The sequence below is a fragment of the Peromyscus eremicus genome, chromosome X, assembly GCF_949786415.1.
Source record: "Peromyscus eremicus chromosome X, PerEre_H2_v1, whole genome shotgun sequence".
Taxonomy (NCBI): Eukaryota; Metazoa; Chordata; class Mammalia; order Rodentia; family Cricetidae; genus Peromyscus; species Peromyscus eremicus.
The window spans coordinates 5067320-5094604 of NC_081439.1; the positions used below are offsets into that span (position 1 = coordinate 5067320).

The 27285-nt window shown below is 38.1% G+C and overlaps 1 protein-coding gene across 1 annotated transcript in view; it reads left to right on the forward strand.

Annotated features, from left to right (window-relative positions):
* The window catches only part of Maob (monoamine oxidase B), a 105205-nt gene that overhangs the window by 69785 nt on the left and 8135 nt on the right, over positions 1-27285 (forward strand). Inside the window, exons 4-12 of the mRNA XM_059250538.1 lie at positions 7352-7456; positions 8324-8415; positions 11590-11731; positions 13220-13369; positions 14208-14367; positions 17458-17554; positions 18918-18971; positions 24075-24132; positions 26037-26134. Coding sequence (XP_059106521.1) covers positions 7352-7456; positions 8324-8415; positions 11590-11731; positions 13220-13369; positions 14208-14367; positions 17458-17554; positions 18918-18971; positions 24075-24132; positions 26037-26134 — 956 coding nt within the window. The remainder of the gene's footprint in view (positions 1-7351; positions 7457-8323; positions 8416-11589; positions 11732-13219; positions 13370-14207; positions 14368-17457; positions 17555-18917; positions 18972-24074; positions 24133-26036; positions 26135-27285) is intronic.

A 27285-nucleotide genomic window follows, 5' to 3' on the forward strand; every position in this document is an offset into this window, starting at 1 on the left:
TAACATAGAAAAAGAACTCACAAATCATAGGTTAAATTCTGGTCCTACCACATCTAGACCATACACTCTTGGATGATTTACTAAGCCCATTCTTGGAACTGATCTCCGAAATGGAACATTCTATTTATATATTCTTATTTACTGAGTTGTTATAAAGATTAAACTAAATAATTTATTCAAAACTATTAGCTCATACCTATCAAGTTGTACTAAATAAGAGATTGAGAAGTTCATGATCAATCTCCTATTTAGTACATTGGTCTTTGAGTATGTGAATTAAAATCTTAGTTACGAGAACAACAAATAATTGTTTCATCTCTCTCTCTAGCTCAGTTTCCCTATCTCAAATGGGCAATATTTTGCCTGTCTCCTAAAGTCATTGTGAAGTATATAAAACTTGGGTAAAGTACAACCAAGAGGCCTGTACAGAGGAAGCCCTGTGTTAGCTATTGCCATGGTTATTCCTATAGTGCCTGACCTGCTTTTTGCAACTCCATCTTTCCCATCTCTCCCACTTGAGCAATGTCAGGCTTTTCATATGGTGGGATGCTGTTGGCAGATTTCAAAACCACATCGACCCCATGTGTTGATGCTATCAAAAGGGAATCTCAATGTCAGGTTGGGTGTTTATAAATATGAATGAGATCCACAAAGCCAGCATGTCGAGAGAGGAAGAAAAATATTTGTCCAAGTACAGTTTGCAGGTCTTACCCCGTGGGAAAGATTATATTTCTCTTCTCTCAACCTGAAACTATAGATCAAAAGGAAAGAAAGCTTAGTCCGATAAATGAGTATGTCCTAAGTATAGCCTAGTTGATATGTATAAAAGTAGCCACACTATAGAAAGACAAATAACCAACCTAGGCTCCCATGGCCAGGAAGGCAAGGTTCCCATGAGCATTTGAGGTGACATACTAAGAGAAAAAGGTCATCCTCCGGGAGATTGATCTAAGAACAAGGCCATCTATTCCTGCTGGTAGTGACTGACATTAGAATCAAGAACACGAAGGCAGTGGAAAGTCAATAGAAATGGGAGGCCTTGGTCTCCAGAACAAAGATAAGGGGAAAAAAGGACTGGTAGGGCCTTGATAGTGACACTACTGTTACCAAGCAAGCCTGCTTCTCTAAAGTAAAGGCTCCAGAAGGCAGAGTTCAGATGGTTTTCCAGAGCCTGGCAAATCTTTACAAGCTCCAAAATAAAGCTCATGAATATTAAATTGTTTTCTTGCTTTTATCAAGTTTGTCATAAAATTTGAACCTAAGTCTTCATGCCAGGAATTCAGACTCTCAGAATTAACACAAAGAATATTACTTTTAAAACATGGACATGGCTTTATGAGTAAGATAATGTTGCTTAAATGACAGTTTATCATGCTCACAAAACCCTTAGCCACAGCCGTTTAGTGTATACATATCCTTTGTACTGTGTAGAACCTTCAGTGCTCCCTGCCACCACAAGTGAAAGACAGATTGTGATTCTGATTCTAAAGTTAAGAGAACAAGAGTTTGGTATGTCTCCATGTACAACACTTGCCTAGTGTGCCTGAGGCTGGCAATTCCAACTCCAGCCCAACTACATACATACATACATACACACACACACACACACACACACACACACACACACACACACACACATCTATGCATACATACAATAAAATGAATGAACCTGGAGAGATACTTCAGCAGTTAAGAGCGCTTGCTGTTCTTGCAGAGGACACCCACATGGTGTCTCACAACTCTAAATCCACTTTCATGGGATCTGATGTCTTGTTCTGGCCTTTGTAGCCTTTCAGGCATGCACCTTGCATGCATACATACATACATACATACATACATACATACATACATACATACATACACACATAAAAACACTCATAAAATAAAAATAAGTAAGTCTTTACAAAAGAGAGAGAACTGAAGCTTGCAATTTTGACCCATTCGCCTTTAATTATAGAGCTATCACATTTCAGGGCTACTTTGAATCTGCTCTGTTAACCTCTTAAAAGCCATCTTGTATCTCTTCTCACACTTTTATATTTTTTTAAAAACTACTGAGAATCTCAACTAGTTTTTGTGGCTCTATCATTGCTATGTTAGAAATCAAAACAGAATTATCAATTTACTTATTAATCCACTTAAAGTCACCACAATAACTCTATTACAAACTATCATAGTTTATATATGTATATATATTTGTGTATACATACATATATGTATATATTTATGTATGTATACATATGTACATGTGGATTACATTGTGATAGGACTGGGTTACATCTTGATCAGTCATTGGCCAAAGGGGTTGCATGGACCCCCAAAACATCACAGGCTATTGACAAGGAAACTAGTTACTTTCCAAAACCTTATGCTGAAGACACCACTGATTTTTGTCATTCAACATGGAGATATTAAGCTGGTACCCAACCAGAAGCTTCTTCACTACTGAATAGGACCTATGGTGCTGTTATATACTGTTCACACTACCAGAATAGGAAAGTAATCATCATTATCACCAGCTACAAACCCTGAGACCTATAACAATGGCACAATGGCCTGCCTACAAGAAATATTGGTGTAAAAGTGTCACAAATAGGGGAGTAATAAGCTACTTTCTAAAATTATACTTCAGGAGTACTCCATGAGATGTAGCCCATACATGACCCTGCTGAAGTGGCCAAGAACCTGAGACTAGATAGGTCATGGGCCTTAGAGGAAAGCCTACTATTATTATTCTGCTAAGGGAAAATAACAATAAAATGACTCTTAATGACATATTGCTATCTACATATATCAATGCCTCGCTCAACCATCATGAGAGAAGCTTCTTGCAGAGGATTGTAATTAGTACAGAGACCTAGAATTCAACAGTGTGCAGAGAATGAGAGACTTTGTAGCACTCAGCCCTAAATGGGATGTTTTTAGTCAAAACCCTTCCCTCAAGGCTCAGGGATCTATGCAGAAGAGTATGAAGAACGAGTGTAAGACCTGGAGGTGATGGAGGACTCAGAGGAAACAGGGTCTTCCAGAAACAACAGGACTGATGCACTCAGCAAGACAGTGGGAACACACATAAGACCTGCACAGGTTCGAGCTAAGGAGATCTCAGTACTGACTGAGAGGGGAGAGTGGACACAGGTTCCCACCCCTAACCAAGAAACTATCTCCAATTAACATCTGCTTGCAAAGGAAAAAAAATCTGTTTTCTACAGTGGAGTGTCACTGGGATATCAACCACACTCCAGGGTAGGCCCTCAAATCTGTGTGGTTTTGGGTGGGTTTGGTTAGGTAATTTTTTGTCCTTTTCTGAGCTTTTTGTTTGCTTGTTTTTCGGTTTTGGTTTAGGGAATTTTATTGATAGAGAAAGAGATGGAGAGAGAAATAAAGTTGCGCAGTTAGGGAGGTTGGGAGGATCTAGAAGGAGTTGGAGGAGGGGATATAATATACTCTATATTGTATGAGAAAAAGTTAATAAGAATTTTTTAAAATGGAAAAATATAAGTGGATGGCATTTATTTACATTTTTACATAGCTTGTTTGCATCCAGCTCCAAGGAAAACAGCTGGATTCTTGTATCTGCACTAACATTTAATTCACTGAAACGTGTTGTTTGGGAAGAAATATATGAAGAAAAATTTCCCTCATGTGGATGTATGGTTGGAAAATGGAGACTCCCAATTACATCCTGCCTGTTTCAGGAACCCCGTGGGATCCTTTAAGCCCACTTTGACAATGGTTATTCTCCAAATATCATGAAAATTATCAAGAAAAGTATGATTGACAAAGTTTAATAAATGACATACAACATGTTTAGAATGTAAAATAGGCTGAAAACCATCAAGAAAGTAATTACTTAGATGCCTATCCTTCAACCATCAAATGTATAAGTGAATAAATAGATGAAATAAACATGTTGAAGTATCGATAAGCATGATTGGTTTTTGCTTGATGAAAATATAAATTATTACTTTGTTTTAACTTTACATCCTGTAATTCTAGGGTTCAAACCCAGTACATGATAGGCAAATATTCTACTACAGAGTTATACTGTGCACCATAAATATTTAATCTTCAAATTTTTCCTTGTCATCTAGAATTTTTACAATAGTGTGCATGTGTGTGTGTGTGTGTGTGTGTGTTAACTGTGCATGACATTTAAATCACATAGCTAATAATCTTTGCTATTCAGCCTTGCCTACTTCCTCACAATTTCCCACCTTCGCTGAAGTATCTTTGAAAGAACTTGGGGTGATTTTGGACTCCTACCATCTATTTTCCCACAAGTCTACTTCACTATTCTCCTTGGGGAGCCCAGAGGACAATGCACCTTTCTCTCAAATACCCTAATCCCTCAGGTACTCTGTGTCATAGTGCTTAATGTAGGGCACTTATTTAACTTTAATCATAGTGATTTTCGTATTAGTCAGCAGTCTATATATTGGCTCATTATTATTTCCTGACAATTGCCAGATAGTCCCCATTCTCTTTTCACATATACACATGCACATTGGTACACATGAGTATACACATGTACACACTTTTGACCTACACAACTACTATAAATTAAATTGAAAGTCCAGTAGCTTCCACATGTGACTTGTAATATTCCAAAGTAGTCATTTAAACTTATTTGTTCTTTGTTTTCTTAACCTATGATAGTTAAAAAAAAATTTACCATGCTACATCACAGGGCTATTTTGAGGATAAAATAAAAATGCTCTATGGAATTACACTTTGTAACTTGGGGCTTTGTGAGCTAGGACTTATTCTGATGTCTTTTCATGAATTCTTCAGAAGGACAGGCTGCCTTGTACAACGTTCAAAATAGTAACAATCGCAGAACTGTTTATACCATAGCCAAACCTGAGGTCCAAACTTCTTTCAGTGCCTCTGGTTGAGTGATTTTTATAAACTTCCATTTCCTCCCTCTCTTTCTTATTCCTTGAAGCTTAAAGCTTTGAGATTTTTTTAATGAGTCCAACAATAGCTCTTTCCTGTTTTTATAAGAAACTTTCCCTCATCTTACAAAAGCATACTTGCTTTTATGAATCCAGCTAAGCTAAATCATTATCTACTTAGATGTAAGACACTGAGGACTGGAAGCAAATTCTTGCATAAGAAAAGCATCTGTATTCTTCAGGGTGGTGTTCTTGGTATGTTGTTTCTTTGACAATTTGTTCACACAGTTGTTACTACTCTGGCCCTTTATAAGAATGTCCTTGTACTGGGATCACTTTGGCGCTTGGCCTCTGCCACCATCACTCACCCTTGCTGAAATCTTGTGGTCTGGGAAGCCCCATACCTTATCTTGGCTTATATTTCACCTGAACCTCCAAGCTACAGTATGTCAAACAGAATCTTGTAAGGGACCTACTAGTACCCCTATATTTCACTTTTACCTAAAACATTCTATAAAAAAGGTATTGTCCTTGGACAAAGGAGGAAAGGGTTGCAGAGAAGTACCTGTCTCACAAGGTATCCTGGTTAGAAGATGAATATAGGAGGAGCAGGCTGCAGTCATTGTGTGAAGTCCTAACTGAAGGTCATAGTTGTCAGTTGACTCTGCTCTGTCATAAAATTTGTCCATCCCCCTTTTCCAGGTCAAGTTCAAGAGTCAGACTGGGGATCTCCCTTTCTGAAATAATTATCTCATGCTCCCTGGAACTTAAAAAAAAAGAATTTGACTTTGAAGAAGAGGGAATTCTACTAATGTACTGCCTTTGAATTTGAAACCTGTCTCTTTGTCAAGTAGGCTTTGGTCATGTCAGTGTCCTTCTCGCATGACTACCCTCTCTTTCTCTATCTGCCTGTTTCTCTTTCTGACTCTTATAGTCTATGGACTGATGGGTGTTGACATTCTGTATGCTGTGAATATGTATTGCTCTGATTGGTTGATAAATAAAGCTGTTTGGCCAATGGTGAGTCAGAATAAGGTTAGGCAGGACATTCTAACTAGAGAGAGAAAAGAAGGAGAAAGACAGAGCAGAGGAGATGCTGCTAGCCCCCACCAGGAGAAGCAAGATGTAAAGATATTGGTAAGCCACAAGCCATGTGGCAAAGTATACGTTTATAGAAATGGGTTAATTTTTTTTTTTTTTTTTTTTTGGTTTTTCGAGACAAGGTTTCTCTGTGTAGCTTTGCGCCTTTCCTGGAACTCACTTGGTAGCCCAGGCTGGCCTCGAACTCACAGAGATCCGCCTGGCTCTGCCTCCCGAGTGCTGGGATTAAAGGCGTGCGCCACCACCACCCGGCAGAAATGGGTTAATTTAAGATATAAAAGCCAGCTAGCAAGAAGCCTGCCATGGCCATAGTTTAAAAATAATATAAGCCTGTGTGTTTATTTGGATCTGAGCGACTGCAGACCAGGTGGGACACAGGAAAACTTTCACCTACAATGGACAAAAAAAAAGACCAAGATGGTCACAGAATTAATACAAGAATTAGCATGAAACCTCTTCCCATTTAGCTTCTCAGTTGCCCTGGCTACAAAATCAATACAAGATGCATCATTGCTGAATAACTTAGAGTTACTGGAGAGCTTATCCTGATTCACTTGAAAGATACTGTCATATTGCACAGCCTGACTTCTGACCCAACATTTTAAATAGACCCAAAGTGGGTTTGTATGTATCCTTTAACTGTCATCAGCAAGTTAAGCCTCCAAGGTGTGATTTGTATGTTGTCTTATTGTCAATATTTTATGGAGCTGTGTCTATATATCTCTATGTCAAAGTGTTGTCCTAGTTGGGAGAACTAGCTAGTGTCAAAATCCTTTCATGGGAGGCCTGAGGTTGTTTCATTTCCCTGCTTTAATTTCCCTGACCTCTGAAAACTCTTGTGTATATCTAGACTTCTGACTCCCTAGAAGAGCAAGCCAGATCCTGTTTTGTGACTCTTCCTTCCCATAACTGCACACATGTGATTTCATACCCCTTCTAACTTGTATTGTGTTTATAAGTGTAATTCTCTGATTCTCTGTGTACACAATGGCTCCTTATTCTAAGTATTTACAAATATTATTGACAACAGAGATACCTTTTGGGAGCTATTCTGTACTAGCATTTAGATTTTATATGGTACGGATCTCAATTTCAGACACAATCCTATTTACTCTGCTTAATATGCCACCAAACTTATTTGTTTGAAAGAAGACTTCACTGGAGATTTCTATGCCAAAAAGCTGAACAGGGTTCTGTGGATACAGGTGCCAAAATACCTGAGTGTTTATTACATATTGGTTAGTCACATATTAGTAGCTAACATGATTTGCTCTTAAAAGTTGCCAACTTAGCAGGTTTAACAATATTTACGCTGTTATAAATGTTTTCTCCTAAATATCTGTATCTCACAGGGAAAATCATACCCCTTCAGGGGCCCGTTCCCACCAGCATGGAATCCAATCGCCTACCTAGATAATAACAACCTCTGGAGGACAATGGATGAGATGGGTGAAGAGGTAACACTTCTTAAAGCTTTTTTGACTATATATATATTTTTCATTAGTCCTCAGAAGAAAGAAGGTACAAAGTATCAGTCATCCCACATGCATAACATACTGCCCGGCACACACTAACAATCACTAAACATCAGTGAAATGAATGAATTTGTTTCTAACTTCTAAAAGAATGAGCTATCAAAAAGACTGTTGTTTGTATACACTAGATGAGCAAGTTGAGAAGTATGAATCCTGTAGCATTTCTGGGATGATATTTCTAATTTACAAACCCCCCAGGACATAGATGTTCTTTGATTCTCCAGCACACCCAGACTTGCAGCTCATAAGTAAACATGGAAGGTTTAACTGAAAACTGATTTTGAGATGATTAGCTGCAGTTATTTGATCCTAAAGAGTTGAGTTTGTGAGTGACCTCTGTAAGTTATTAACTTAATTCCCCTTACCTGTAGCTTCAGTTTCCATGACTGTAATTATCTATGGCCAACTGCAGTTAGAAAATATTGAATAGAAAATTCCAGAGAGACAACATTCACATAATTTATTACAATACATTGTTATAAACATTCTGTTTTGTTATTGTCAATATATTTCTCTACACAGTATAATAATTAAATTTTATTGTAGGTATATTTGTATAGGATAATATCTTTATTCTAAAGGAGAGTTATTATAAACTGAGTGTTATAGATCTGTAACAAAAGAGTTGCACAGACAGTGAGATTTATGATATTTGAGAAACTATTAGGGGTACTTGGAAAAATGAAATTTTAATTTTTTTTCTTTGAGTTAGAGCTTTTAATATTTTTCAAATAGTTAGTTGAATGGGAAATTATCTTTTTCATTCTTCTTTAATGAATCTCAATGTAGATTCCCAGTGATGCTCCATGGAAGGCACCCCTTGCAGAAGAGTGGGACTACATGACAATGAAAGAGTTGCTGGATAAGATCTGCTGGACCAAGTAAGAGCTTCCACTGGGCAAAAGCATTTATTGTGACAATTCTTGGGGTTATTTGGGTATGCCATTAAACAGGTATGAGGCAAGCAAGTAGCTGCTTTATGTCTAAAACAATCCCATTGACTAAGTGAATAGTTGAAAGATACTGAAACTAAATCTTCCCCTAAAGATAGGTATAGGTGTAGTGCTGTACCACCAAGGTGCTATTTCCCCCATAAAGTCCTCAGAACAAACTAGAATGAGCTGTATTTTTTTCTTAGAACATTTTAAAGTCCAGTGGTTTAACAGTCTAACTTACCAGGTTGTTGATGTAGGACTAGTTTTGTATTCCTCACTGGTGGTCAAGTGTAGATAGCATAAGCATTTGAAATACCTTCTATGATACAGTGCAACTCTTCAATTTTTTAAAGGGCAACTTCTAGGTAATTCACACCTGTAGAGGACACCTATGAGTGAACCTACTCATCCCAATTACTGAAAAGCCTGTAGTATCTAAAGAAAACACTTGAGTCAAGGCTGAAGTTCCTGTTGGTAGCACTAGGACATGTATGAAGTTTTCATAATCCTCACTCCTTCTGGGCAGCAGGGAAAGTGGAAAGGATTATAAGGCTTCAAGTTCAAGTCAATTTCAAGTTCATAAGTAATAGAACTGAGATCCAAGATCAAGAATACTGTCCTGCCATGCTAAATAGAATTTCTTGAAAATCTATTTGGCTCAGAAGTTGATATTTTCATGCTCTGGATGTTAAGGAAGTGATGGCACTGACCACTCAAAGTAAAAACAAAGTTTTAGACGTGTCTGAATCTAAGATGTAGAAATAATCAAGATATGTGCAATGGACAGACTTCTTGTTATAGAAATTCAGCTTCTTAAAATTCATCTTAAAGAGAGCAGGAGAGAGAGAGAGAGAGAGAGAGAGAGAGAGAGAGAGAGAGAGAGAGAGAGAGAGAGAGAGAGATTATCTGATTATTTCCAGTATTATTTTTAAAGGGGAAAATCTGAAGCTCTAATAACAGAAGACTGGTTAGATTAATTAAAGGGTATCCAAAAGATGGGATAGATTAGAAAGTTTTAAAATCATGTAGAAGAATACTTTAGCAGTTTGAAAAATAATATTAAACACATAGAAAAGTGGATTTTCATAGAATATGAATGGTGGAATATACAATGCCAACTCTGAAAACCAAATTATTTATAATATGGATTGTAAAAAACAATGAACATTCACTGCCATATATTTCATGATAGTGAATGGCACAATGTATTTACCTATTACTGTTCTGTTGAACATGTTGACTACCTCAAACCTTTTATTATTATTATTATTATTATTATTATTATTATTATTATTACTATTATTATTATATATGATACATATTATATAGTATGCCTTTGAAAGCAATCCATTATGAGATGATCATTTAAGTCATAAAATTGATGCCTATTGTGAATTGTATCATTTAAGACCACTTTTCTATGCTATTTAAAGCTTCATATGAGAACACGGTTTATAATAGAACTTATTTTTGCTGTAATAGAATTATATTCATTTACAAATTTTATAGATTTCCAATAAGATAATCTATATATATTCTAGAACTTCTGTTATAGAAAGCTTTTAATAAATTCAATTTGATCTTTTGTCCTCAAAGAACTTTTAGGCACCTGCAGAATGAAATCAGTTATGTTTCTTTGAGGTCATAAAGACCAGAGATTCTTACCACAGCCTTGACCTCAGTCTCCAGTTAGCGAATACCCTTGGCTGTCAACTCACAAAAACAATGTTGGGAATTTATGTAAACAAGAACCAGGGCATTTTCTAATTATTCCTATGTAAGATGCACATGAGATCATTTGCTGACTTTAAAGAAAACAACACCCAGAACAACTAATCTATTCTGATTCAAAGTAAATCACAAACATGCATTCAAAGACTACTGCTGGACCATTTCCTTAGTTGTAATTTATAAAATGTTGCTCAGAAGAACAAAGTGTATTTTCAGTGTGATAGTAGACACACAATTGTGTTTTAGAAAAACTATATCTAGAAAAAAATACATCAAAATGAGACTTGTAATTACCATTTGGGTGACAGAAATATGGAAAATACTCATTGCCTCATATTTTTATCTTATGAATTTCCAAAGCTCATCTAATGTGTATATTTTTAGGTAAAAAATTAGTATAACTTTTATCTCTTTAAAAGTCAACAGGGCAAAAATTACAAAATATTATTACTCTAGACTGCTTGACATTTCCTCCCTTAAATGCTGTAAAGCTCATTTTTTTCCTATTGAAATTCCCAGAGTAAATCAAACAAAAGACCTGCTCAACATAGAGAAATGCAGTTGTCCTCCTTTATCTACAGCTATAATTAATCATCATTACTCTTTGTCCAGAAAGAACAGTTTTCTTCATGAGAGAGATAGACTACATTCACATAAATTTTATTTTATAATTTTATGATTATTCATTTTATTATTAGCTATTGATGATTTCTTTAATTAGGAAATTAAAGAGTTCTGTGATGCTTAGGACTGAACCCAAGTCTTCACACATAATGGGCAAGCTAAATGCCTAGATCTATAAATTAAAATTTATCATAGGTTTTTAAGTAAAAAAGAATAGATATGTGGTTGGAGAGACAGCTCAGAAGTTAAGAGCAATTGCCTTTCTGGTAGATGACTTGGTTTCAGTTCCCAGCACCTACATCAAGTGGCCCACAACCACCTGTAACTCCACTTCCAAGAGATCTAACACTCTCTTCTGGCCTTTTTGGGCAACTGGACATATGTGTTGCACATAAATATACTCAGGACTTCTGGGAGGAAGAGAGACAGAGATTCAAGTTGCTTTTGAGAATCTGATTTTAACCACTTAGTGAGTGGGAATGCCTTTTACCAAAATAAGGATTTTGGGAAGACTAGAGGGTGTGTAGAAACAACTATAACACAGACTATGATACCAAAGTCAATTCTGAACAAGATGTTTTGTTTTAGGGGGCATAAATATCATATTTCCCAAATCCATGTTCTCGTGTTTTATGATACTGAATTCCAGAAGTTTGCTAAAGTGTGCTAAACATAGCCAAGGAAACAAGAAACTTGACTACTCTAGACTCTTAAGAAAACTCTGTCCTGCATTTGCAAATCATACTCTTGTTTCTTTCTGAGCAGATCTGCAAAGCAGCTTGCTACTCTCTTTGTGAACCTATGTGTCACTGCAGAGACCCATGAGGTCTCTGCTTTGTGGTTCCTGTGGTATGTAAAGCAGTGTGGGGGCACAACCAGAATCATCTCAACCACCAACGGAGGGCAGGTACTGTACCAACACAAAACCACTACTACAGAAATGGGTGTCATTCTGCAATCATTAGATGTTGGTGCTTGAGACAGGCTTGTGGTTTTCAGAAGGAGCCATATGTTGTCAGGTATCCAAGTGGTCAGCATAGTTTTAAGACTAGGCTCCTCAGAAATTCCAAACAGTACAACAGAAGTGCACTTAAATTTAAAGAATATACTGTCTTCTGGGCTGTAGCTAAATCATAGAGCACTTCCCTACCATGAACCAGGCTATGGATCCTTCCCCAATACTAAAAAAAAAAGGAAATAAAGAAAATAATAAATGAAGGAAGGAAGGAGCAAATAATGTTCTGAAAAGCAGCACCACATATGAGAATTCATTCTTGGTTTTATTTATTCAATGCCTGTTCTCTGAGCATTGTGTAAGGCCCCCTGTTTGGCAGAGTATAAAGTGGTTTACGTTTTTAATCAGTTGGGTAATTATGTTCCTTTCCTTCTTGTCACCTCCCATCCTCTCTTCTTTCTCCTCCTCTTTTTCCTCCTTCTTTGTGAACCTATTTGAAATAGTCTTTAAAAAGTTAATCGAGGAATAATGAGATATTCAGCAGGTAAAGGCGCTTACTATAAAAGTTTAACAGCTAAGTTCAATCCCAAGAACTTCAGCAAGGGTAGGTAGAAGGATAAAACTGGCTCCACAAAATTGCTCTCTGACCTTCACACTTGCACTCACATATACATATCATGCATACAGACAAACACACTTACTACTAATAATAACAGAATAATTTTTAAATTAACTGATCTGAAAATTGAGGATGAGGAGGCAGTCTAGTTAAACTATATGGATAGCCAGGTAGAGCATCCAGAAACTCTGGAATGTTTAGAAGCAGGGCTAAAGGCAGGTAGATCCAGCAAGATAAAATGACCTTGGTGGCCATAGGAGCAGCAGGCATCTGACCCTAGATAAGAGGGGCCTACCTACAATAGGAGGAAGCTGACTTGGGGCTAGAGGGAAGTGTAGTGTAGGGAAGGCAGAGATGAGATGAGTCTGAGCCTAAGTCACAGGACAAGTGTTAGTAATACTCAGGAAAATGATGGCCAAGCTGTAGGTAGAGTTTCACTAGGTCCAATGAATCAGCCAAAGAATGTAGATGGGGCTCAGAGCAATGTTTTTCCCCAGGCAAAAGAGAAATCAGAATTATTCTGAGAATGTTCAGCTCAGTTTGGAGCCCTGGAATCCACAGTAATATAACTGTAAGGTGAGTTAGTAAGTCAAGCCTATAATTTTGTCAAAAGACAATAACCTCTAATTGGAAAATATCCAAATAACAATAATAATGTAAGTAAAAATACCAACAACAAGGTATAGGAAATTATTCATAATAATAAAATGAAATTTTATATACATTAGAGGAAGGATAGCCAGGGGGGAAATGGCCACTTAGCTGTTTATATCAGCTCCTGTATTGACAATCCACCTTTAGTCCAGTTTTCTTCTTTCCAGGAGAGGAAATTTGTTGGTGGGTCTGGTCAAGTGACTGAGCGGATAATGGATCTCCTTGGGGACCGAGTGAAGCTTGAGAGACCCGTGACTCACATTGACCAGAATGGGGAAAATGTTGTTGTGGAAACTTTAAACCACGAAACCTATGAGGTAAGTAAGACTCTCAAAGTGAGGGAAAGAGATCAGAGTCCCATGGAGAACTGAAGCATATATAAGGTCAAAAATAGCTCAGACTTCATAAAGTCTATTGGCCAGGGCTACATCTACCTGAAAGAAAGCAAAAAGAGTGCAACTATTTGAGAGGAGAGAAGATTGAAAATGTACTCTCTGTAATCGGCCCTTGAGTAATTATAAAATCAAAGGAAATAATTGATAAGTATCAAGCATGGCTTATGGACCTGGCATTATTCTGAGAGTTGGAAATTTTCTGATTTCATGAGGTTTTACATTTTAGTAAAAGATTAAAGCTGTAGCCAAGTAGATAGTTGAAATCTAAAATATGTCAAATAGTGATAAGTAGTGTGGAAGAAATCAAGCAGGGAGAGGAGAAGGCATCCCATAAGGCTGACTGGGCTGGCTGATCATGTCACTTTAAATAAGGTTGTTAGCAAAGGCCTCAGCAGGACAGGTGAACCCAGAGCTGAAGGAGATGGCTCTGTGGAAAGAGAATTACTGATACATGGAACAACAGCCAGGACCAGGGCCTAAACTGGAAGCATGTCTGTACTGACCAAGGGGTGTAAGGTGATCAAAATGGCAAACAAAGGAAGGCTGGAACAAAGCATGAGAAGTGGGATGGAGGGGCAATGGGGAAGGCATAGGAGATTTAGAACTAGGGAGCAGTAAAGGCTGCTTTAGTTTTTAACTGGGTCCTTCTGGCTTCACTGTTAAGGGATGGAAAGGGAACAAAGGTAGACAGAGAGAGAGGATTAAGAAAAACTTTTGCAGCAGGCCAATGGTTATTTAACCATGTTTACTTTTCTTTCAGGCTAAATATGTGATTAGTGCCATTCCACCTGTTCTGAGCATGAAGATTCACTATAGTCCTCCCCTGCCAATGCTAAGAAACCAGCTGATCACTCGTGTGCCCTTGGGTTCAGTCATTAAGTGTATAGTTTATTATAAAGAGCCCTTCTGGAGGAAGAAGGGTAAGTGCATTTTTGACATAAAAACCTACCAGAGAAGGTCCAAGAAGCTTTATATCAAGATACATATTTGGATATAACTATTTTTATTAGAATTCTGGACAGAAAACTCATGATCCTCCAGTCTCATACTTCTGAGTGCTGGGATTACAGGTGTGTGCCACCACCTCTGGCTAGTTCAGGTTCTACAAACAATTCTTGCAAATAAAATATATTGACACAAACTTTTGAATTATTTTTCCTTGGAATGTGACCATTTCTTTGAATAATTTGATATAATGTTTATTCAGTCCTCTCCCAATCTCCATGAGAACATGTGATTTTATTTTCTTATATACCAAAAGCATGGATTTATAAAGACATGGATTCATGAATGGAGATGTAGCTCAATAGTTGAATGCTTGCACAGCACATGCAAGACTTGGTGTTTTATCCCCAACTCCACACACCCAAAAAGTGGCAGTTGTGAAATTTTTCAGGCCATCTCTTATTATTGTCAAGATCCTTCTAAATGAAATAAAAATCAATTTCTTCATCCATGTACACTTACGCTACTACACCAGGTAGGACAGTGCACGGGGATGCTCACAAAAGTGCTGCATCCTACATTGTTTGAAATGCTCCTGAAGGGTTGTATCTAATACTCACTCCATATGTGGGTACCAAACACCTGAAATGTGGCTAATGACACTAAATCAACTATTTTGTTGCATTTTATTCCTTTAAATGAATCACCACATGCAGCTAGTATCTGCTGCCTTGGACAACATGTACAAGCATTCCTTTTTTTCCCCTCTGATCATGTCTAATTAACTACCAAATGAAGAACAGGAAAGAATAGCAATGCCTGAGGCTGAGGATAAAGGGGAGGGTGGACTAGAATGGGAGGAAGACTATAGAAACGATACTGTGCTGGAGACAATTAGGAATAGTGTCACAGTTGGATGTGAGGATAGCGTTTCCTGTACCCAGTCAGCTCTCTGTATTCATGGGTTCTGTTCCTGCACATCAAGTCAGCTACAGATGAAGAATATTTAGAAGAGAATTATACCTGCCCTGAATATGTGTAGGCTTTTTTCCTTGTTATTTTCTAAATCATTCAGTATAACAATTTATGTAACATTTATATTCTGTTAGGTATTTTTAGTAATCTCAAAATGATTTATGCTATATAAGAGAATGTGCTTAGGTTCTCATCTTATGTAAGGGTCTTGTACACCCAAGGATTTGGGTTCTCCTGGGGGTTCTTGGGGTGAATCTTCCCAGATATGGAGGGACAGACAATTGTAACCTTATTCAGCCACACCTCAGTCTCTTAACTCACCACCCTGCAGTAATCCTGGTTAGTGCTCTTATTGGATTGAAACATCCACTGAGCAAGTATTCTACCCTTTGTAAAGGACTCACCTCGAAGAGCTCTGTCCTTTTGCCCTTTGAATCCAATGGCAGCAGCATAATGGGGCTGAGTTTCTGCCCCCTGAGACTCAGGTCATGAATTTTAGGTAGCTGGCTAGGGGCAGGTAGATAACATTTAGGACAAGGAATATAGACTGGCTTAGGGTTTTTGCTTACTTCTTTCTTTGTTTGTTTGATGTAATTAGTTAGCTTTTCATTATTTTTAATAAACTATATTTTGATCATATTATTTCACTCCTCCTTCCAGATCCTCCCCACCTCCCTACCACATGTTCTTCAATATACCCTAAATAATCTCTAATTAAAATACTTAATATAATGTGTTGCCATGTAATAGCAATTATACTACATGTGTGTATACTATGTATATGTGTGTATAACATATATGTGTGTATAAACTATATAAATACTGCAATATAAACACTATACTTAAGGAATCATAAAAAGAAAAATTGTATGTATTCAGTTAGTACAGATGTAATCAAAAAATGTTTTTGGTTCTTTGAGACAGGATCTCTTTATGTACCCCTGGCTGTCCTAGAACTCACTATGTTCTAGGACAAGCTAGCTAGTCTTGAACTCCCAGAGATTCTCCTGTCTCTGTCTAGAACATGCTTGGATTAAAGATGTGTGCCACTATGCCTGTCCTTAAAATGTTTTTGATAGTAAGTTTGAATTGACAGGTACAGAACCCATAGTTAGAGAGGTCCAACTATATTTTGTTCCAGATGGTGATGATGAGAGTACTTTTATTCAGAAGGGATTGAGATTCTTACCCAAGTTGCTATGCTTGAAAGGAAAGAGCTCTGGTTTGAAATGGGACTCTGTGGTTCATTTTAGCTTCACATGTTCTGTCTGCCCTGTGTTCTAAAAGTCAAGGACAGCTTCAACTGGCATTAAGTGACCAGACACAGCGGCACACATCTGTAGTCCCAGCTACTCAAGAGGCTGACATAGGAAGGCCACATGAGACCAGGAACCAGTTCATGGCTGGCTTGAACAATATAGTGAGACCTCAACTCTAAAAGAAAAGTTGGAAGAGGAGTGACTCCTCATGAAATAGGAGCATTCAGCCTCTTATATTTCCCAGTTTCCATTGGCCACTTTTTTTTTTTTCGAGACAGGGTTTCTCTGTGTAGTTTTGCGCCTTTCCTGGAACTCACTTGGTAGCCCAGGCTGGCCTCGAACTCACAAAGATCCACCTGCCTCTGCCTCCCGAGTGCTGGGATTAAAGGCGTGTGCCACCACCACCCGGCATCCATTGGCCACTTTGATCTTGTTCTTTTTGTCCAAGACAGTGTCATACATAGTTTGTCTCAAAATCACTATGTAGCTAAGGTTCCTACTTCTACCTCCCAGGTATGGGGATTATAGGTATGCTCCACCACACCCAGTTTGTTCAATGCCTGGGAAAAACTCTAAGGCTTTGTGCATGCTAGGCAGGCACTGTACCAACTGTGCTACAATGTCTGGACCTACTCTGATTTCTTTTCACAGAACCTTGATTACCTAGCCCTCTCCTTGACATCAGTTTAATTTGCTTTCATACACTTAGAGTATAATGTGTTATGTTTGGCCTCTAAATTTCTCAAATTGAAAACTGTGTGTTTATTTGCATTTGCTATGGGTGAAATGATAGGATAATTGATATGTTCATCCACTTCACTATTTTCTAAGATTTCTGTGGATCCATGGTTATTGAAGGAGAGGAAGCTCCAATCGCATACACATTGGATGATACCAAACCAGATGGCAGTTATGCTGCTATAATAGGGTAAGGCACAATTATAGTATTGTAGTTGTATTTGCTATTGACAAGATAATAAAATACTATTGATTAAGGAATATAAAGCTTCATTAAAACAATTTTTACTTGATAATACTACTCTCCAAATCCAGTGATAGAAGTATTATTCTTGCTTCTTTTTAATTAATAAATATCTAGATGCAAATACCAATAACATTTAAATTTTGTTATATCAATTTCTACTCCATATTTAATGTATTAAGAGGTATATTGGGGGTCATCTTTACATGACAGACTGATGTTACTTCAATGTTTTGCTAAGAGGTGTGCTTCACTAAAGAGTTCTTATGGAGACTGTGTGGGCACCCATGTGGTTTACTATGTTTTCTGTTGCTAAAGCAAAGTTCTTAAGACCAGTTAAATTATGAAGAAGAGAAGGTCATTGTAGCTCTCAGTTTTGGAAGTCCAAGAGCATGGTATCAATATTTACTAGATTTATGATGAGGGCCTTGTGCTCCTCCATACATGGCAGAAAAGTGGAAGGGAGGAAACATTTGTCACAAAATCACATGGCAAGAGTGGAAGCAAGGAAGCAAGTAGAGAAGCCAAACTTGCTGTATAAAATAGCCCACTCTCCTAAGAAGCAGTCCACTGTCATGGAAACCATATTCATCTTTTGAATTCCTCACAATTCAAAATGTTCTGAAAGGCCCTACCGCCTCTCAATGCCACTACATTGTAAATGGAATTTCATCATGAGTTTGGGTGATGGCCACTCTATCTAAATCACAGTAAATGTTACTTATATGGGTTATTGAGATTTTTCTGAGTCCCATGACAAAGAAGGGGAGGCCAGCCCTGTCTTCAACTTGCCAGCTGAAGAGTGTTTGGGGGCCAGTACTGGATACAAAGTTGTGTTTACCTGGAGTAAAAATTGAGATGGCCACCAGAAAGCCAAGGCAAGAACAAGGAGGGCAGAGCAAGTTGTTAAGCAGAAAGCAGTTGTAGGGCTGGAAATGAGACAGTATCTAAAAGGCTGAGTGTCTCAGAGGCATCATGCATGAGACAGAACCAAAGGGCAAGGGAAGACTGGACAGTTCAGACACAGCCTTAAGTGAACATTTGAGGTCCAAGTCCTTTCCTTTTGATCACCAGCATGCTGGAGGGCAGTGGATTAGTCATCATATTAACCTAGGCATTTTGGCCCCCTGATCCCCCAAAGCCAGAACGTGTTCCTCAGTGTCAAGAATGCAATGTAGAAGCAGGGACACTATGAACATTGTTAACATATAGATGGCTTCTGCGTAGTGCGCAGGGCATGTGTAGCTATAGAAATGAAGTTAAGATTTAAAATATTAAATTGCCCACTTTTTGTTGTTTGTGTTTTTAGATTTATTCTTTCTCACAAAGCTAGGAAACTGACACGCCTTACCAAAGAAGAAAGGTAACAAAATGTTCTTTCCTTCTTTCTCTTTCTTCTTTCCCTCCCCCTTCCTTCCTCCCCCTCCTTCACTTTCTCCCTCCTTCCTTCTCTCTCCCCTTCCTTCCCCCATTCCCTGCCAACTTCCTTCCTTTCCTCCCTCATTTTCCCCTCTCCATCCCTCCTATCTGCCTTCCTTCCTTTCATTCCTCCCCTCCACTCTTTCTTCCTTCTTTCCTTACTTCCTTCTTTTCTTTTTTAAGTTGATAGGAAAATAATTGTTTAGAGCAAGAGCACATACTCAATAGGGAGTGTGGGATTTTCAAGTAAGTTGCCTCTTTCTTTCCTCTGCCATCTTCTCTCCCTCCTTCCTTCTTTCTTTTTTGACTCTTTGCTTACCTTTCAATGTTTATTAGCTTTTTAACTTCTAGAATACATTATAATATGTGTATTGCTAATGTGACATGCCTGTTATGTTAATCATAAAGGCCTTATATGATACAATGCTTATTACATAAGAACCAAATATTCAGATTAATAATTAAGTTATTGCATACAAGACATTATGCTAAGAACTATGAAAAAGGACATAATGAAAGCATTGAACATGTACTTATGGAGAAGATAACTGAGTATACAAATTGCTAGATTAGGCAGCACTACATAAGTGATGAATAGCAATTGCAGATTATAGGTATAGAGACTAATTTCTCTGGAGGCTATTTCTTCTGGCAATTTGTATTCACCACTAACAAATATGTATACCTGCACCACAACTGATAGCATATTTAATGACTCAAAGCCCAAATGACTTTACAGTGCATTCTTCCAGTCGGCATCAACTTGTTCCACCATAACCAGTGCCACCTTCGTTGGCCAGAGCTGTGGTAGTCTGACTGGGCCACAGATTTTAAAATGTCCACATTGGAGTATAAGATCCATGAAGGTTACTAAATGTTATCTGATTGACTCACTGCTGAATCTTCAATGTCTTGAACAAATCTTTTCCCAATTTGTCTTTTTTTTTTATCATGTTCATAAATTAGTCATCATATACTGTGACAACTATGTCTCTTATGTGGTCAAGGTTATTCATTATTCATTTTAATAGTTTAATAAATGATCTCTTATAGACAAAAATGATCCTGTTCCAATATACTATTTTGGCTTTATCTTTTGTTTAGATTTTATTTTTTAATTTAATTCTTTTTTTCTCTTTTATTCCCTCTTTTTTTATTAAGAAAATTTTTTCATTCATTTTACACACCAATCAAAGATCCCCCTCTCCTCACCTCCTGGCCCCACCAGCCTCCCCCTCCCAACCCACCCCTTTCCCACCCACAAGAAGGCAAGGCCTCCCATGGGGAGGAACATCCAATAGAGGCAATTCCAAGCCATTCTCCCTGCCTCAAGACTGCACAAGGTGTCCCATCATAGGTAGTAGGCTCCAAAAAGCCTACTCATGCACCACAGATGGATTCTGATCCTACTACCAGGGGCCCTCCCAAGCAGATCAAGCTACACAACTGTCTTGCCATACAGAGGGCATTGTCCAGTCCCATGTAGGCTCCACAGCCATTGATCCAACTTTCATGAGTTCCCTCTAGTTTGGTTTGGTCATCCCTGCATGTTTCCCCATCATGATCCTGATGCACTTGCTCATAGAATCCCTCTTCTTTTTCTTTGACTGGACTCCTGGAGCTCTGTTTGGTGATTGGTTGTGGATCTCTGCATCTGCTTCCATCTGTCATTGGAGAAAAGTTCTGTGATGACAGTTAGGGTATTCACCGGTCTGATCTCTGGGGCAAACCAGTTCAGTTCAGGCACCCTCTCCACTATTGCTAGTAGTCCAGGCTGGGATCATCCTTGGGGATTCCTGGCAATTTCTCTAGCACCAGGTTTCTCTCATCCCTATGATATCTCTCTCTATCATGGTATCTCTTTCATTGCTTTCTCCCTTCCTCCCTCCCTGTTCCAGCTAAACCATCCCATTCCCTTATGTTCTCATCCCCTATCCCCTACCCTCCATTGCCCACCCTTCATCCCCAGTTTACTCATGGACATCTCATCTATTTCCCCTTCCCAGAAAGATTGATGTGTCCCTTTTTGGGTCTTCCCTGTTAGTTAGCTTCTCTGCAGTTGTGGGTTGTTGCCTAATTACCCTTTGTTTTATATTTAGTATGCACTTATGAGTGAGCACACAGCATGTTTGTCTTTCTGAGTCTTGGTTACCTCACTCAAGATGGTATTTTCTAGTTCCATCCATTTGCCTGCAAATTTCATGATGTCATTGTTTTTCTCTGCTGAGTAGTACTCCATTGTGTATATGTACCACATTTTCTTAATCCATTCTTCAGTTGAAGGACATCTAGGTTGTTTCAAGGTTCTGGCTATTATGAATAATACTGCTATGAACATAGTTGAATATGTGTCCTTGTGATATGATTGAGCATTCCTCGGGTATATGCCCAAGAGTGGTATAGCTGGGTCTTGAGGTAGATTGATTTCCAATTTTCTGAGAAACCACCATACTGATTTCCAAAGTGGCACTCCCACCAACAGTGGAGAAGTGTTCCCTTTGCTCCACATTCTCTCCAACACAAGCTGTCTGCAGCATTTTTGATCTTAGCCATTCTGACAGGTATAAGATGGTATCTCAGAGTCATTTTGATTTGCATCTTCCTGATAATTAAGGATGCTGAGCAATTCCTTAAATATCTTTTGGCCATTTGAAATTTTTCCTCTGAGAAGTCTCTGTTCAGCTCTATGGCCCATTTTTTAATTGGATTGTTTGTTATTTTGATGTCTAGTTTCTTGAGTTCTTTATATATTCTGAAGATCAGCCCTCTGTCAAATGTGGGGTTGGTGAAGATCTTTTCCCATTCTGTAGGCTGTTGTTTTGTCTTATTTACTGTGTCCTTTGCCTTACAGAAGCTTCTCAGTTTCAGGAGGTCCCATTTATTAACTGTTGTTCTCAGTGTCTGTGCTACTGGTGTTTAGATTTTATTTTTAAGTGTGTGTGACATTTGGATGCATGTGTGTATGTGTGTAATGTGTGTGTGTGTGCATGTGGGCATGTATGTGCATATGTGTGTGTGTGCATGTGAGTGCAGGTGCCATTGGAGGCCAGAGGTATTGGATGCCCTAGAGCTAAAGTTATAGGCAACTGAGAACTGTCCAGTGTGGATGCTGGGAACTGAACATGGGTCCTCCAATGAACAATACACACTCTTAACCACTGACCCATCTCTCCAGCCCTCCAAGATATATATTTTTAATTATCCATTCTTCTACTACTTTGGGGAGTTTATAATGAGAAAGGAGTGGGGTAATTTGCTGCCTAGTCAGGATGCCCTCTGACTCACTACATACCCCAGACTTGCCTTGAACTCACAATCTTCCTGCCTTCATGTATAAAGTGCTGAAATTACGGGCATGCATCACCATATCCATCTCTGAACTCATCTACTATCTGAAAATCTTTTATTTTTCTGAAGTATATTTTGATGTAAGAGTTAATGATGTGGAGAGTGGAGATACCCATGAGGACTTATTCATAGCCAAAGAGCTATTGATGCCTTCTAGGGGAGAGAAAGTCAGTTTTCTTTAAGGATGTAGACTCTGGTAAATAGATCATGGTCTGATGGCTGACCCCACACCCATGAATATAGATAGCACAAATTGGACTTGGTGAGTTATTAGAAACAAAAAAAGGGGACAGGCAGTAGATATGGGAGAAGTTAAGGGGAAGATTGGGGGATGGACATGATCAAAATATATTGTATATATGTACAAAATTCTCAAATAATTAATAAGAAATATATTTTTAAAAAGAAGTGAAGGTTCAACTTCATTTCTTTGCTGGACAGCCATATTTTTGGATTGTCAGTCTCTTCTCTGAGGGCTTAAATGCCCACCTTTATGAATTCTAAACCTCCTCATAGATTTCATTCTGTTTTTGAAGTGAACTGCACATCCATCACCATTCCTCTGTTCATGCCAAGCTATTTCAGAGAAAGAGAAAGAAGGGCAGATGAAATTGAGAATTTTTATTTTTTTGCTTATAGAAAGAGTTCCTAGAATGAAAACAAAATTACGTTTTAGAAAGATATTTAATTTTATTTGTATGGGTGTTTTGCCTGCGTGTATGTCTGTGCACCATATGTGTGCCATGCTTGGTGCCCGATGATGATGCCAGAATATTCTGTTGGATGCCCTGGGACAGGAGTTACAACCCACTTTGAGCTGCTACATGGATGCTGAGGATTGAACTCAGGTCCTCTGGAAGAGCAGCAGCTCTCTTAACTCCTGAACCAACTCTCCAGTCCACAATAATACTACTTTTAAAACTCATTGGCCAAGCTCTAAATCATGTTTAAGATCCCCTTGTACATTACTATTCTATAAAAACAAGTATTGAAACAGCTATGCTTATTTATAGAAATATAAATACATCATTGGTTAGATTTATGTTAATTAATTACTTGATTCATCTTAATTGGCCAATTATAATCGTTGGCTTGCTTCCAATTCCCCCACTAGACTTAAAAGCTAGTATTTGCTGAGCATTTATTTATTAGAAACCATTATTGGGCTAGGAACCTTACACTGGTAGTTTTTAAATTTGAGAATCACTTGAAAGGCTTGTAAAATGCAAATCACTGTCACTTTCCTTTCTGAGTCAAGAAATCAGGAATGGAACCTGAGACTTGTCCTTTCTAAGTTTATATACCCAGTAATTCACTTAACTTTCTTTCTTAAACATTTAGCACTAGTCTCACTATGTTCCTATTTGTGAGCTCATGGTTTTAAGACATTAGAAATGGGGCAAATTCCTTGTTTTTAAAAGTTAAACTGAAGCTGGATATGCTCACACTTGCCTGTAATCATGTCACATGAGAGGCCAGGGCAGGAAGATTGAGAATGCTGAGCAAGCCTGGGTTACATAGTAGGACAGTATCTCAAGCAAAAGAAAACAGCAATTAGTTAACATGAAATGGCGAAGTGGAAATAATGGCACCCAGAGACTTTGACATAAAGGAATAGGTGCCTTTATGTCACTTGTCTTTGACTTAGTTCCTTTAGCTTTCACTTTCATCATTAAAATGTGGTTTTTCTGTTGTACAGGCTAAAGAAACTTTGTGAGCTATATGCCAAAGTTCTGAACTCTCAAGAAGCTCTGGAGGTAAGGCTGTTTCCTAGCCTGTTTTCAATGGGGAGAGGCCTGTTCTTTTCCTGAAAGCATTTTTGGGAACAGGTTTGTGTCAGTCAGACCCTCCAGCTCATCTTTTCCCGGTAGACTCACAGAAGGATCTGTACATGTAGAGCTGGTATATAAATGGTTCCATAAAATGTGAGCGAGCCCTGGCTGTGTGGGTGATGAGGCAAGGAACCTGTGACATCCTCTGGGTTTAGGTAGGGCTTCTTTTGTCTCTAAATTCAGAGCTGTTCCCAGAGCAGGCTTTTGGAACTAAAGTTCTCCAGCATTGTATGAAGTAGCTAAATGGAGAACCTTAATGAGAAAAGCAGTTGATTTTGTATTTTCTAAAAGGTGATCAATTTTCATTTAAGAAAGTCTCTTCTAAAAAGGATATTCTAAAAAGGATAATTTCTGATGCTTCTGTCCTCGTGTGTTTTTAAAGAAAGTACTTGCTTCACTGTGGCTTTGATATTTGTTATGTGGGAGGAAGAAATTCCTTGGAGGAAGGTGAAGTAAATGAGAAAGCCCAACATTTCTTCTGATCAGCTACAAAGAGCCAGAGAAGGATGGTTAGGAAGCAACAACCACCCTCAGATGTCAGAACACGGCATGGTAGTGATAATACCAAAAGAGGCTTAGGACCATTCACTACTTAGGCAGGACCTCACGCTTTGTAAATCGGATGCCTTAAATGACTATGCAAAGTCAACTACATGATTTCATTTAAAAAACAAAAAACAGTTTTCAAAGTCTAGTTTTAAGTATTTTGCTATATCAGTTTTCTATTTTCAAAGTGATACTTTATAATAAACTTTCTGTTTAGGTTATTCATTGTTAGTTTCTCCCACTCCTGGGTAGAATTGAACTTAGAGTGTTGACATGCTAGGCATGCAATCTATCACTGAGCTCTATCTCTGGCCTCTATTTTTATAAGGAGTTCAAATTTTGCAAAACTCTCAGCTAATATATATATATATATATATATATATATATATATATAGCCTGTTAATGGCTATATATAGCCATTTTGGACATTTTGCAGACCAATGGCTGTTTTACAAGTTCCACCATTCCACCATAATGAATACATACTATGAAAATTGTTCTGCCTTCAGCAAAGATCACTGCTACCAAAACATGAAACTCACTATTGTCTATTTTTCATAAATACACACTTCTGCTTTTTTTCTTGGTCAACCATCCTTGTAAACTATATCATTTTAAAACTTTCTCAAAACCATTAAACACAAAAAGCTTTCGGATAGGTAAAAAGAAAGTGAAAATTGAAGTAGATAATTATTGTTTATGAGCCGTGTACAGGAATAGTGGTAAATTTCCGTAATCCCAGTACTTGGAAGGTGGAGGCAGAAGAGGAGGATCAAGAATCTTAGGACAGCTTATACCACATGACAAGACTTTATCTCAAAAACTAAAATAAAATTTAAGACATGCATGTGCCAAATGGGAACATTTTCTAAGGTCTGAAATTATCACAACTTTATTATTTGAAAACATTTATCTACCCAAAGACCAGTATTTCAAAACATCAGAGTAATATGACCTTATTTCAGAAGTACAGTCAGCCCTCTATATGTATAGGTTCTGCAAAATATTTGAAAAAAAAATCGCCCATGTGCTAAAAATTCAGTGTGATAAGTATTTGTATGGCTTTTATATTGTGCACAGGTTACATGCAAACACTACAGCACTTTCTACAGAAGGCTTGAGTATATCTAGGAAGCAGGGAGGCTTGAAAGATCAGCCCTTCAGATTCTAAGAGACAGCTGCAAATTGTTCTGTACAATGAAGTCTACTAGCATGTGCTTGATAAACAATAGACAAGACCTGTTTTTGCCCCTCTTTCAAGCTTTTGTCCCTCTTCCTTACAGCCAGTCCATTACGAAGAGAAGAACTGGTGTGAGGAACAGTACTCCGGGGGCTGCTACACAACCTACTTCCCTCCTGGCATCATGACCCAGTACGGAAGGTACTACCCAATCACTGCACCAACTCATACAGGCTGGCACACATTCAAACAAGCCAGGCTTAATAAATAAAAGTGTACTGAGCTGTAACTGAAAGCCCTGCAGTTGAAGCCAAGCTCCAACTAAATTACCATGTTTCTTCCTGGTTTTTGCTTTCTTGTCAATACCAGAAAGAATATCCCCAATTTCCTTTGAAGCTCATGAATCTCACAAAGGAAGCCACTGTACTGCACCATTTTTGCTGTTTCCATTCTTCACTCCTCTAGAGATGCGAATTCAATCAATATAACCAGAGAAAGTTGACACATAAGGAGCACTTTAGATAGCCAAAGGGTTTGTTCAGACTGGCAGTACAATGTCCTAATACTGAGTCTAGAACTCAGTAAACTTCCCCCAAGCACCCTTCTGTTGTTGGTTGTTTTACTCTTTACTCTTTTACTCTTTGCTCTTTTAGGGGGCCAACCACCCAGCTCCCAAACAAATCACACACGGAGTCTTATTATTACGTATAAATGTCCAGCCTTGGCTTGGCTTGTTTCTAAACATCTTTTCTTAACTTAAATTATCCTATCTACTTTTTGCCTCTGGGGTTTTTCTTTGTCTTACTTCTGTAAATCTTACTTTCACTCTTACTCCATGGCTGGCTCTGTGGCTATGTGGCTGTGTGGCTGGCCCCTTCTTTTCTCACTCCTTCTCTCCCTGTTCTCTTGCTCCCCCTTGATCTCCTCCCAGATTTCTCCTTCTATTTATTCTTTCTGCCTGGCAGCCCTGCCTATCCTCTCTCCTGCCTCACTATTATTAGACCATCAGATGTTTCAGACAGGCAAAGTAACACAGCTTCACAGAGTTAAACAAATGCAACATAAAAGAATGCAACATATCTTTGCATCATTAAACAAATGTTTCATAGCTTAAACAAATGTAACACATCTTAAAATAATATTCTACAACACCCTTCTGTGTCAACATGGGCATGGTTCTGTAAACTCAATCAATTCTAGACCAGGCAGGAAAGGGCTTGGGTTCCTACTCTCTTCCTACCAATCACCTATTTAGTCATTTATTGTTGTTGGAGTTTACTTTCCTTAGCACATGGATGAAAAACATAAGATAATGTGATCATTACCTCAGTTATTCTTTTTTTTAAGATTTA